At 41.2% G+C, this 14,569-nt stretch overlaps 1 protein-coding gene across 1 annotated transcript; it reads right to left on the reverse strand.

Moving 5' to 3' along the window:
* Positions 1 to 726: 726 nt before the first annotated feature.
* On the reverse strand, positions 727 to 5,658 carry LOC311057424 (arrestin domain-containing protein 3-like; the record flags this gene model as incomplete). Its single annotated transcript, XM_084074383.1, has 6 exons — positions 727 to 867; positions 1,496 to 1,764; positions 2,415 to 2,511; positions 3,919 to 4,066; positions 5,051 to 5,111; positions 5,415 to 5,658. The coding sequence occupies 6 exons, from the start codon at positions 5,656 to 5,658 to the stop codon at positions 727 to 729; spliced, it is 960 nt and encodes a 319-aa protein (XP_083930509.1).
* Between the last annotated feature and the right edge of the window lie 8,911 nt (positions 5,659 to 14,569).

Genomic DNA, 14,569 nt, shown 5'->3' on the forward strand with positions numbered 1-14,569 from the left:
CGTGAGGGTGTCGATCGACGAATGAGAAACAGATTGGATCAAATGAAAAGATAGAGACTCGCTTGCCTGCAATAAAGGATGCCAATACACTGTTCTGACGAGCTTATAAAGGCTTCACTCTCTCACGCAAAGGTTATGTCACACATAGAGAAGCGCTGTGATTGGACAGTAGTTAGAGCATCGACGGCTGACTGCGGGTGGACCGGAGGTGGTCACAAACGTAACGTGCCCATATATGGTGATCTCTGTGGACGGTGGGTGGATGTCAATATATGGAGGCCACTTTAAACTAGATCATGGGTCTTCAACAGGGGGTCCACGACCCCTAGGGAGTTCCCAAAGTTACTACAGGGGGGCCACCAATTTCTTAGTGTGATAGGAACCTGTTTTTTAACCACTTGAATACAAATTCTGTGGGGAACATTTGCCGCAAATAGCTGATCTACAACGTGTCGCATATTTTCGGCAAAGAGCTGTGGTGTAGAGGGAAAAAAAGAGCAGACCAGGTACAAAGCCAATATTATACTTTTACTCGATGCACTTGGGGATTATAAAACAATATAATAGGAACAGAACAGGACAGAATAGTGAAATTGAATAGAGGTAACCTAAAATCAAAACTCCATCACGTTAACGTCAAACTCTTTTTTTTAATCCTGCATTTAAGCAACATACATAGAATAATACGTGTACACACTACAGTATGAATACAGATAAACACAGAGTTTAAAAACGGTGATCAGAACATTTGCTCTTGGTCTTGTATGCTTCCAAAGCCTTTGCAGAAGACAAGCCGTCCAGATTGGGGAGGACAACGATGGGCAGTTTGATCACAGGGTCCTTGGTGAGCGCTACATCCAGGACAACCTGCAGCAAAACGTATAGAGTGAACCTCGATTCAATAATTTGAACTTAAATCAAAGAATAACAAATGTCTGGATCATTCGTTGAGACGAAAAGTGATTGCAAAACAAGCGTGCACGTGCACGCGCACACCACACGCATGCATGCACGCACGCACGCACGCACGCACGCACGCACGCACGCACGCACGCACGCACGCACGCACACACACACACACACACACACACACACACACACACACACACACACACACACACACACACACACACACACACACACACACACGCCAAGACATATGCCATGATTTAGTGAACGTAACCTTACTGCACCTCTAATATTTTTGTCCTTGTATGCTCTCCTTTGTGTGGACATAAAATGGTTAAAGTGTGTGTGTGTGTGTGTGTGTGTGTGTGTGTGTGTGTGTGTGTGTGTGTGTGTGTGTGTGTGTGTGTGCGCGCGCGTGCGTGCGTGCATGCGTGTCAAAACCCAATCCAAGGCCATGAAACGTCATTAGATCTCACAGGCAGACAGTCAGACAGACAGACAGACAGACAGACAGACAGACAGACAGACAGAGACATGGACGAAGAGACAGACAGACAGACAGACAGACAGACAGACAGACAGGTACCTTCAGCCTGTACTCGTGCTTGAGGACGGAGCAGTTGAGGATGGTGGGGGGCAGCTCCTGTGGTATGCTGATGGTCTTGGACACAGTTCTCCTGCTGGAGGACTCCACGGCGTCGTCTTTGTCCTTCAGGATGTCGTTGGTCTCCACTTTCCTCTTGCGGCCGAAGCGGCTGTTGCCAAAGAAGCTCTTCTTCTCGTACAGGACGAACTTGGGCTTGACGGCGCGGCTGGAGCTGTTGGTCACCTCCGCTGTGATGGTCAGAGCCTCTCCTGTCAATGGAGAGAGAGAGAGAGAGAGAGAGAACAGAGAATGACAATACATTCCAGGGATGGAAGAAGGGGGAATTATTGGCATCAATGTATCGTTGTTTTTTTCCCCTAAATTAACGCCCTACTTGATCATACTACAGCATCACACAAAAGTATCAAAAGTGCAGATCATCTGCTACTTTTTGCCATTTCTGAATTTGAATCCTGAAATGTAACAGTTATGGACATGTGAGGTTTCCACCCGACAGAGACGATATACTTACAGTACCAAACATCCCTATACTCATTATGCAGAATGTCCCATGTCACAAAATGTGTCAAAATATTTGTTTAAATATTAGATATAAACGATCTTGTAGATTTTTGGAGTAGACACAGTATAGACTAGTATCCCATCTAAACATTGTTACCTTGCATGTATCCCATCTAAACATTGTTACCTTGCATGTATCCCATCTAAACATTGTTACCTTACATGTATCCCATCTAAACATTGTTACCTTGCATGTATCCCATCTAAACATTGTTACCTTACATGTATCCCATCTAAACATTGTTACCTTGCATGTATCCCATCTAAACATTGTTACCTTGCATGTATCCCATCTAAACATTGTTACCTTGCATGTATCCCATCTAAACATTGTTACCTTGCATGTATCCCATCTTCTCCGTGAACACGTTCATAGAGACGTTTCCAGATGCAAAGAAAACCACGTCTTTGTCCTTTGTCCCGTACTGTGGATCCTGAAATATAAATAAATATATATTAAATAAATACATAAATAAATAAAACCATGTCTTTGTCCTTACACCCGTAATGTGGTTCCTGAAAATATAAATAAATACCTTTTCTAACGGAACCGCTGCTGGTCTTTAATGCATAGATTCATGTGTCGCTTGCATGAGTCTTTGATGAATGAATGATGAACAGCATCAGTGTCAGTATAAGTAACCCTGTGAAGAGCTCAGTGGTGGAAAATATACTTAAATGTTTGACTTAACCCATTTAAGGCGGGAACCCCTATTTGTAACTATACCTTTCAAGACGAGAACCCCTTTTGGGGTTGTTGTCGCTATGTACAATATTGTAGCAACATACATTTTTGGTAATTTTTTAATTAATATTTGAAGTTTTTCAGAAAACATAGGTCAGGATTTAGAAGGGGTTTTTAGAATCGGCCTCAGGTAAAGAAAAAGTATCAATACTGCAATGTAGAAATACTCTGCTACAAGTAAAAGTCCGGAATTAAAAATGTACTTGTGTAAAAGAACAAAAGTAACGGTATCAAAATGTATTTAAAGTACCAGAAGTAAAGGTACTCATTATGCAGACTGTCCGATTTCACAAGTTTTCAAATGTATACAAATCTTTTGAAAATAGCTATAGCTATTTTCAAATGGCCAAAATGTATAGACCCCATAACAGACGACGTCACACTGATAAGAACCAGTATGCGTGCAACCAGTATGCGCGCAATGAAACAAAAGTTTTCAAATAACTGTAGCGGAGTAAAAGTAGAATATTTGCCTCTGATTTGTAGTGGAGTAGAAGTAAAAGTAATGAAAATTAGAAATACTCAAGTAAAACGTCAAAAGTACAGTACTTGAGTAAATGCACTTAGTTACTTTACACCACTGGCTATATAAATGCACCATTTACATACTAGCTTACAGACCCGTTATGTGTGAATTCGTTTTGGGTGGAATGTGGACCAACATGAGCCACATTCCAACAGAAATGACAGAGCTTCAACAACATTCTTGACTAAAGTCTGAGGATGGAATACAATGCAATATACATGAGCAGTGTGGAGGGTATACAGGGGCGTCAATTGGGGGTGCATTTCTCCTTTCCGACATGTCGCCTTTCCGACGTTGACGAACCCTATACCTAACCCTAACCCTAACCCTAACCGCACGCGGAAGCCACTAGTCGGAGTGGTGAGATGTCGGAATGGAGAGTGAACACCGTCAATTGGGTCTGGCAAGGTATGGCAGGTGCCATACCTTGAATAAAATCATGAATAGTAGCCTAATGCAGGTGTAAGACCATTGTGTTTGTATTGTGTTATAGGTATAATGCATAGTTGTCTATGCATTTCGGGGGTTTTGGGGGGTTTATACCCCCCCCCCGTTTAGTACAATACTGACCATGAGTCCAGGATGGGCCATGTCTGCTTTGGAGATGAAGGTGAAGGTGGTCTTGGCTTTGTTTGGCACCTTCATGGATCTGCTCAGCTTGGCCTGCAGGCTATGGACCACGCTTCCCGTTTTGGACTTAAAGCTGGATGGCATACTCCTGAACAACATGTCACACAGCAGAGAGAGGCATCGTCATCATGGGAAAAACCTCCAATGTAGACCAGTAACCATGTCCTCTACAGCAGTGGTTCTCAAAGTGGGGTGGGGGGGAGGGGTGCCAGGGGGTCCCCAGCAAAAGTCGTTAACCCATTAAGACCTGAAGCCGATTCTACATGTCTCCTAAATCCCAACTGTTTTCTGAAAAACACATGTTTCTATATCAGTGGTGCTCAATCTTTTTCATGTCAAGGACCCCCAAAATGATATGTGTTTGGCCCCCCATCTCAAAATATTTTGTTCCAGGGACCCCCAGAAGCAAAGATTTGAGTTAAAAATGTTCGCTTTAAAAATTAAAAGATTTGCACACATTTTCACGATTTTTCAAAAATAGCCAAAAATGTAAAATAATGCTTCTTAGCTCAAATGAAAAAGTCGACCCAGGTCTTAATAGGTTAATGTAGCATGCTGAGTTAGCTTGTTCCCAAACGGTCCCCGAATGATTTTGGGGGGTCCCCAGATGATTAGCTTTAATGTGCAACATTGTTTCCTCGCTCAACAGTAAACAAACCAAGGTACAGTATACAGTACGTGTATACAGGGTATCTGCACATTTATAAAGTTACAATTTAATGACTTTTAAAAGTCGTTAAATCTCCAAAAGTAACAAACAAGCTATACTATTAAAGAAATGGTCAAACATTGTCAAATATTACCTTAAGAGAGAGAGGCAAACATTTAGAAAATTAACCAATTTACAAGCTCACAACGCCTCACATTGCGAGGTGTTGTGAGCTTGTATATCTTCACAATATATATCTGTGGAACCGAGTCAAACTAAATGTAACGCCTCGACTCTTACAATTCCACATGCTTGTCAGTGTGTGTGTGTAGGGGGGGGGGGGGGGTCCCTGTTCAAATGTGATTATTGTGGGGGTCCCCAGTTCAAATCTAATTATTTTGTAAAAGTCTCTACAGTATTTACCTCTCAGGGATCTGGAAGGTGAAAGGGAACACGTGGCGCCCTGGTCCAATCTCCTGGGCAACTGTAAACAAAGTCAAGCCAGCTCAAAGTCAAACACAACACACATGTTCAGGCCGGGATGACGCATTGTGAGCTTGTAGATCTGCTATTTTCAAAAGATTTTTAGACATTTTACACATTTGAAAACTTGTGAAATGGGATATTCTGCATAATGAGTACTTTCTACTTTTGATACTTTTACTTAAGTTAAAAAGTAAAAACTGTGAGTACCTTTTCCACCACTGGGCACAAGTACACATCTTTTAACACTTAAGAACTTTTTAGTTTCAACCAAAAACATCACTTTTACAATAAATCATTTTACCTTCCAGCATGGAGTGCTCAACTTTGTAGTACTTCTCCTTGTCGTGGTAATGCACCGTGTTGTTCTGTCCATGATGCTCGGTCCAATGAACAGACGCTTTACCCTTCGCCGTGAAGGAAATGGACTGGACCTTGGTCTGACCCGAGGTCACCGCGATGATCCTCCCCGTCATCAGGTCTCCATTGGTGAAGACGTTACGATCGTTGACGGCATCGAATTCAACGCTAAACTTATCGACCGTCATGTTTGTCCGCTTCAAAGAGAACCACCAGTCCTTATGGGAGCTTTGGGATGAGAGCATGAACACAGACTCCCACAGAACTCTTTTTAGTTTAACTTCAGCCGTCAAAGGAATGAGCAACTCATTTATGCTGTGAGTTAAGGTTGTAAAACACACACACACACACACACACACACACACACACACACACACACACACACACACACACACAGACACACACACACACACACACACACACACACACACACACACACACACACACACACACACACACACACACACACACACACACACACAAACAAACACACAAACTGGTATTACTGGCATTTTAGGTTACCAGCGGTCAGTGGTGGAAAAAGTACTCAAATTATTTACTTAAGTAAAAGTACCAATACTGCAATATAAAAATACTCTGTTACAATTAAAAGTCCAGAATTAAAAATGTAGTTGAGTAAAAGTACAAAAGTATTGGCATCAAAATGTACTTAAAGTACCAAAAGTAAAAGTACTAAATATTTGAAAATAGCAGATCTACAAGCTCACAACGCGTCGCTATGCGACGCGTTGTGAGCTTGTAGATCGGCTATTTTCAAATAGCCTAAGTATAAAATAGGGCTAAAGTGGTTAATGTATGTTTCATTATATCATAATTTATATCTGAAAAGTAACTAGTAACTAAAGTTTTCTAATAAATGTAGTGGAGTAAAAGTACAATATTTGCCTCTGAGATGTAGTGGAGTAGAAGTAAAAGTATTGGAAATTGGAAATACTCAAGTAAAGTACAAATACCTCAAAATTGTACTTAAGTACAGTACTTAAGTAAATGTACTTAGTTACTTTCCACCACTGCCAGCGGTGCACAGCACTTCCTTGCTAGGTGCCACGGATCAAATAATAAAGAGTAAAGGAGTATCGCCGCGCAATGCGTCTCGATGCGACGCATTGTGAGCTTGTAGATCTGCTATCTTCAAAATATTTGTATACATTTCAAACCTTGTGAAATGGGACATTCTGCATAACGAGTACTTTTACTTTTGTACTTTAAGTATTTCAATTTTGAATTCCGGACTTTTACTTGTGACAGAGTATTTCTACATTGCAGTATTTATACTTTTAATAAAACATTTGAGTACTTTTTCCACCACTGGTCAGTAATGATGAATCAATCAATGAGTCTGAACTGTCACAAGATGCTTCTGGACAACTCAGCAGCCATTGAATCATCTGGCTGAAGTCCAGCAGACAGAGAAATCACAGCAACGTCTGCAGCTCTTTGTTCCTTTGGTTCCAAAGTCTGAACCGTCCGCACCACGATATGTTAAGACCAGCTACACTACGCACAGCACTCTGTATTCTTCCTCTTCTTCGAGGTCTACGTGTTGGAGAAGATGAGGAGACTTACTGTGTCCTCCTTGTTCCTGACGGCTGTGCTCTGCCTGGCGACAGCACAGCAATACTGGCTGGATGAGGACGTGAAGAAGTATGTGGATATGGCCATTATTACAGCAAATCAAAGACTTAATTTCCGCCATCTGAACTTCGAAGCCATCGATGGCAAAGAACAGGTAACGTTGTTACTTGCATGTATCCTATATCGTTGTATTGAAGTGCCTTGAATCAGTATTCATGCATGGTGTATATCATTGTTTTCATGGATGTAGCTAGATCAGCTTGAAACTGATCAGAGCTGTTATCATATATTATATATTATAATGTTATAAGTGTACATACATTTGTAAAAGAACAACAACACGTACTGCATGTCATGGCAGTTTTGACTGTCCAATAATTTCTACAACTCTTGTTTTTCTGTGATACAGTAGGTTGATTAGAGCAAACACTTCTTTGTCACGCAAAAAAAACACAAAACTTCTTTCATTTTCATTAATTTATTTAGGAGTTTCTGAAAATGTGACCAAATCTGCTGGGTCAATTATACATACAGCAATGCTGTGTGTATATAATTCAAAACTGCCATGACATACTTGTTCTTTACAAATTAAACTTTTGATCACAACTGTGTATTATAATGTTATAATGCTGCTAACGTAAAGCTGTGGAGTGGTTCAACTGTTATACATCAGAAACAAAATGTTTAGTATGCAATTAAATGACAGTGTAGTTGTGATGGTCTCATATATTAAAAACCTGGTTCATATCTAGGCCTTATATACATAAATATAGAACACGAATAGCACTGTCATTCGACACTTTGAGAAGAGAGAAGAAAATGAAAACCACATGATAAAATGTGTCGTTTATGTGTGGTTAATTTCCTGTTCTCTTGTAGTTCTCTCCTAATCTGAAAATAGATGTGCTTTTGAGGGCAACAACCTGCATAAAGAAGGCACCGTACAGACAACGACCTGAGTGTCCATTCCGAAGGGTTTGTGAAATAGAAACACAATGACATGTTATGCATTAATAAAATAAAGGGCCAATTCACTGCACTAAGTAGGCTCAGGCCCTGCTATGTACACTTTCAGAGTTACAGACCTGAGAACCACTGAACATGGCTCGGCCTACGTCTACTCTGATCCGAGTTATAGTGGGGGGGTGGGGGGTGGCCACGCTGCCAGGATAGGTGTCTTATTTTAATCTCTGGGAGTTGGCAACTGGGGTGGCATTTCATTGACTTAATGGCAATATGGCCACCATGTGAATATGGTCTATTTTAACATAGGAGGTATTTCTGATGTCACGGCACCCACTTTGAGAAACCTTGCTCTAAAATGAATATATTCCAACCTGTCTGTGTTTTATCCTGTCTGTCTGTCAGATCCAAGTTCGATGTGTTGTCTGTAGCCCGAATTCACACACCGACCATCCTTACATCGACTGTGTTCGCAGAAGAGACGAGGGAGCGGTAAAACAAATCTTCAAATGTATCTATCTAATGTATCTACAGTATCTGCCTGCATTTACAAAGTTCTTTATTAAGCTGTGTATAATAAAGAAAGGAACAAGAACAATACGTGGTTGCCTATAACAGCGGTTCCCAACCTGTGGGTCGGGACCCCCCAGGCGGGTCCCCAAATTATTTTGGGTGGTCCCCAGATGACCAGCTTAATGTGCAACATTGTTTTCTCACTCAACAGTAAACAAAACAACATACAGTATAAGTGTATACATGGTATCTGCACATTTATAAAGTTACAATTTAACGACTTTTAATACCAAACTGGCCAACTTGACAGTGCGAGGCGTTGTGAGCTTGTAATTCGGCTATTTTCACAATGTTTATCTGTGGAACCGAGCCAAACTAAATGTAATGTCTACAATTCCAAGTCAGGGTGATATATATACATATATATGAAGTACAAACTGCCTTTAAATGTAGTATTATTATAATTATTGTTATTGTTGATGTTGTTGTTGTTATAATTGCATACTTCAAACTACACACCTCTTGTCTTCCTTCAGCGTCATGCTGTGTGGGCTGAAAGGTGTAGACCTGAATCACCGCGCTACCGCCATGGGCAGTACGGACTTATCTTTGGCATGTCAGGGACGCCAGGACAAGGACCACCACCGCTCTTCTTTGACTGTAAAAATGATTCATTGATCTGGTGAACCTAAACCTAATTATTTGTGATTTTGTCTTTTAACAAACGGTACAGTATGTCCTTGAAATATAAATACATACATAACGTTATGTATGTATAAGGTGCTGTAGAGCAATGCTTCTCCATGTCAAGGACACTTAAAATTGATTTTGGCCACGGAACACCATCTGAAAATATTTTGTGCTAGAGACCTCCATACAATAGTTCAAATTAATAGATTTTTTGGCAATAGCAGATCTACAAGCTCACAACGTTGCGTCTTGGCAACGTGTTGTGACCTCGTAGATCAGCTATTAATATTCACTTTTTAACGATTTGATTTGATTCTACGATGCATCGTGATGCATCTCGAGATGCATCCAAAATGTTCTATATGTTTCTATAGGTCTATTACTGCTACAAGCAATTTTTTGTCAGTTAATACATGCAGTCAAATACATGATTAGGAAACCATTTGTTTATTAAGTGGTGTAATTTGTAACACCATTATTTGTTAAATACATGTCCTATAGCTACTGTGAGTGGGAGTACCAGGATGAGGACCCAAACAGAACCAAACCCCATCTGATAACTTTAATACTTATTGTCTGCTCTGTTTACACTATCTGTTTCAGCCAATCACCTGTTTTGTTACAGCTTTGAGTGTTCCAATCATCAGTGTCATCCCCTCCATAAACGGGGTTTCTGAGGGCCAGCAGCAGGGGCTACAGGTGCTCAAGGGTTCCGACTTCACCATCACCTGCTCCGTGAAGCTCCGCCCTCCATTCAGCCCCTTCGTCCTGGAAGAGCACCCAGAGTACCAACAGCACCCAAACTGCTCCTTCTATCTCGAATTTGCTAATATACCCTATGACTACAAATACAGTCACACCGAGCCATGTGTCGATCGCTCTGCCAACTTCCTGTTTCCGGCAGCAGACCACACCCACCAAGGGGAGTACACGTGTTATTATAAAGTCACTGTGGGTGGAGATAGTTTCAAGCGCTACAGTGAGAACGTCCCTCTCACTGTCACAGGAAACCAGAATGAAAGGGGTGGAGACAACTGATAAAAAATAGGTTATAGTTTTGATCTCTCAAGACAGATCTGCTAAACCGAATTTGTTTTTTTTACAGAATGGGTTCCCATATTGGGTTTGTATAGCTTCACTGGTTCTCAGCGTCAGGTCCGGGGACCACCGGGTGTCCAAAGGGACCCTTACGGCGTCTGTAGGCTAACTCACTGGATTTGGCTCCATTTGTACACTTTCAGAGTTAAATTAACACTGAGGATTTTACAGTGTAGATTGCAGTCCCAGAGATGAAAAAACAACAACTAACAACACTAAATAAATTGTATGAAATGGGGGTCCGTGGCCTGATGCGTATCAAACTGGGGGTCCTTGGAATGAAAAAGGTTGAGAATCACTGATCTAAACTATACTTGAACCCCCAATGTACACTGTAAAATCCTCAGTGCTTATTTAACTCTCTATAGAGTGTAGCCTACAAATGGAAAAACCAAATGGACCCGTATCTCTCTGAGTTACTGACCTCTAAGGGTCCATTTGGACCGCTAGTGGTCCCCGGGCCTGATGCTGAGAAACAGTGGTATAGTGGTGAGTCTGGGCAGAAAAACAGTGAGAGACAGTGATGCTTTTATGTTGTATTTTAAATTAATACTTCTCTATGGAGAATGTTTGATTATGTGAAGTGATCGATGGGACTGTCTATGGATTATCATGGATGTATTAATGTGGACTGTAATGGAAATAAGTCTAGTGCTATCCTGGTGTAATGCTGTATGTGCTTGTATATTGTATTATTATAATGGCAAATAAAATAATATATTCATTCATTCTATACATTTATAAAGTGTCTGGTATTAAATTAGTTAAATGAGTCTGGTATTAAATGAGTCTGGTATACACATCAAAATAAGGAATTTAAAGAATCCCAAAAGGGTAACAAATCCAAAATTTCAATTAAATGGAGGACAAAGTACTCACATTTCCACTTTCTTTATTGGACACACCAATAAATGAACGCTTACGCGCTTCGGCTATGAGCCTTCCCCAGAGCACAAGTACATGTTTGCCAGCTACAGTTAGTCAATGACATTGAGACTGGTTGCAATGTGTTTTTAACTAAAGTTAATGAGGTAATGGATTCCTTCACCACTAGAGGGCAGCGTAGGAAAGGGAAAGTAGTTTCCTTGCTCCCTGGATGGATGAAAACTGTTAGCCTGTAAACCATCCACAGAATTCCATTTCATTTTCATTCAGCAGCTGAATGAAAATGAAATTGAATTCGGCGACTGGGGGTGGTTTACCAGGCTAGACAACTGTATAAACCTGATAAAGAGTAGAAACCAGTTATTGAAGCAGTCATTAAAGTCTGGCCTCAGTGGCCTGACCACAGATAGACAGAAAGTTACACACCTCATTTTTTTTAAGGAAGTCCAAAGCAAAATTACACACACCCCTACACGTCAGTGTTATTGAGAGTGCCAAGGGAAATGGGAGAAAGTTTTGGCAATGTATTAATAAACTATTAGGCAGACAGAATAATCAAAACCATGCCGTGTTGAGTACTATTTTTAGACGCATGTGTGCGTGTGTGTGTGCGTGTGCGTGTGCGTGTGCGTGTGCGTGTGCGTGCGTGCGTGCGTGCGTGCGTGTGTGTGTGTGTGTGAGAATCCTACTGTTCCTGAGTGAGTTTATATCAGCTTCCCTCATGCATGTTCCATTTTTTGCCATCAGGGGTCACCAGCACACATGTTCTTACTGTAATGTAGCCATGCTCCCTCTGCATAGAGAGAATGCAGACAGTTTATTGTTAGATCTTCAGCTAATGTCTGTCCTGATGCCATTTAACATTTCAATAATATATAATATCTATCAGTACTTGTAGATCAACTCATATTATGTCTGTATTTATCAGACCTGCTTTATTGTTATAATGTCTATTGTATTCACAAACTACTCCCAATCTGTTTTCAAAATATGTTTCAGTTTAACAATGAAATTCATAGTCATAACACTAGGTCAGCCGGTGATCTTCATTACACTTTTTTTCAGAACAACAACTGCCCAATTCTCCATAAAATTTAGAGGACCCCACTTTTGGAATTACTTGCCGCCTCATATTAGAGACTGTGCTAGCTTTAGCTTTTTCAAGAGACAAACATCATGCACATCATGCTTTGATTTGGATTAGTTTCTATTTACTCATGCCATGGCAGGTCATGTCTGCCAGACAGGAATGGCAGGAATCAGCTGACTGCCAGCAGGTGTGTTTCTGTGTGAGCGTGAAGCAGGGCGTTCCTGAAAAAGAGACAGGTAAACAAAACAAAAAAAGTGCGGCCAGGTTGATGCACTGCCAGGACTAACACTGTCGAATGAAGAATATCAGGCAGCAGGTCAACCCATAACAATTTATAAGATTCCTTTGAAAATAGCCGATCTACAATCTCACAACGATGTGACATGTTGTGAGCTGGTAGATCGGCTATTTTCAAATAGCCATTATTTGATATGGCTGGAGTGGTTAATGTATGTTTTGTAGTAATAATACTCTAATCTACAGGCCTAGGCTAATATCTGGTAAACATCTATATCCCAAATTGTAGTAGGAGAAATAGAACCAGTGAGTAGCCTTTTTTTTTAATTATTCAAATAACCTTTATTTATCTCTTATTTCTATCTCTCAATAATTCTGCTCTGTGGAACTCTCCTTTGCATGTATGGTGTTGATAAGATGCAAAGGAGAGTTCCACAGAGCAGAATCATTCGACAGTGTTAGTCCTGGCAGTGCATCAACCTGGCCGCACTTTTTTTGTTTTGTTTACCTGTCTCTTTTTCAGGAACGCCCTGCTTCACACTCACACAGAAACACACCTGCTGGCAGTCAGCTGATTGATTCCTGCCATTCCTGTCTGGCAGACATGACCTGCCATGGCATGAGTAAATAGAAACTAGTGTGTTAGTCGTTCAGACAGTCAGTCGTACTAAGATGGCGCAGCAAGGAGTTCAACTGGATCAGAATCAGTTGTGTTGTTGTATCTGTCTAGATCTACTGACGGATCCAGTGACTGTTCCCTGTGGACACAGCTACTGCGGTGGGTGTATCGAGGGATACTGGAACCAGGAGGATCAGAGAGGGAGATACAGCTGTCCACAATGCAGACAGACGTTCAACCCAAGACCCGTTCTCAAGAAAAACACCATGTTGGCTGAGGTGGTGGAGAGCCTGAAGAAGACAGGACACCAAGATGTTCCTCCTGATCACTGCTACGCTGGACCTGGAGACGTGGCTTGTAATTCCTGCACTGGGAGGAGACTGAAAGCTGTGAAGACTTGTCTTCAGTGTCTGGTCTCTTACTGCGACGCTCACCTCCAGCCTCACTATGGATACCCTGCCTTAAAGAATCACAGGCTGGTCGCAGCCTCCACCGAGCTACACAGCAGGGGTCACGACGTGATCTCGGCCGTGGCTCAAAGGATCGAGGATAGTCTTCATCAGGGCATCCGGCAGAGAATCCAGGAGAGAGAGGAGGACGTGAGGGTGCTTCACCAGGAGGTGGAGTCCATCAACCGCCGTGCTGACAGAGCAGTGGAGGACAGTGACACCAGCTTTACTGAGCACGTCTCAAGGCGATCTGAGGCGAGGGAGCTGATCAGAGAGCAGCAGGAACGTGAAGTGTGTCGCGCTGAAGAACTGAGTTGGCGTGTGGAGCAGGAGGTCACTGAACGTTTGTTTTCACTTGTCTCTTGTTTTTTTTGCTGTTTTGGGGTTTTCTTTTTACTTTTATTCTTCTTTTATTTAGAGTACTCATAGTCATTTTTAAATGTGCAATAAACTAAACTAAACTAAACTAAATGTCATTTTTTTTATTGGCAAACTATTCATTCTGGTGTTTCTGTGCTGTGCTGAATGTTGTTTAACATGTTCTATATGTGCACTAATGTAGCCTTTTTGACGTTGATAATTGCTGTAATTGCTTATTAACCACACAATCACTACATGTATGGTGTTAATAAGATGCAAAGGAGAGTTCCACAGAGCAGAATTATTGAGAGATAGAAATAAGAGATAAATAAAGGTTATTTGAATAATAATTAAAAAACAAGGCTGCTCACTGGTTCTATTTCTCCTACAACAATATGGGATATAGATGTTTACCAGATATTAGCCTAGGCCTATAGAGGGGGGGGGGGTTATATAATTACTACAAAACATACATTAACCACTTCAGCCCTATTAAAATAATGGCTATTTGAAAATAGACGATCTACCAGCTCACAACGTGTCACATCGTTGTGAGCTTGTAGATCTGCTATTTTCAAAGGAATTTCATACACTTTGAA

The sequence above is a fragment of the Gymnoscopelus microlampas genome, assembly GCF_963454915.1.
Source record: "Gymnoscopelus microlampas genome assembly, chromosome: 12".
Classification (NCBI taxonomy): Eukaryota; Metazoa; Chordata; class Actinopteri; order Myctophiformes; family Myctophidae; genus Gymnoscopelus; species Gymnoscopelus microlampas.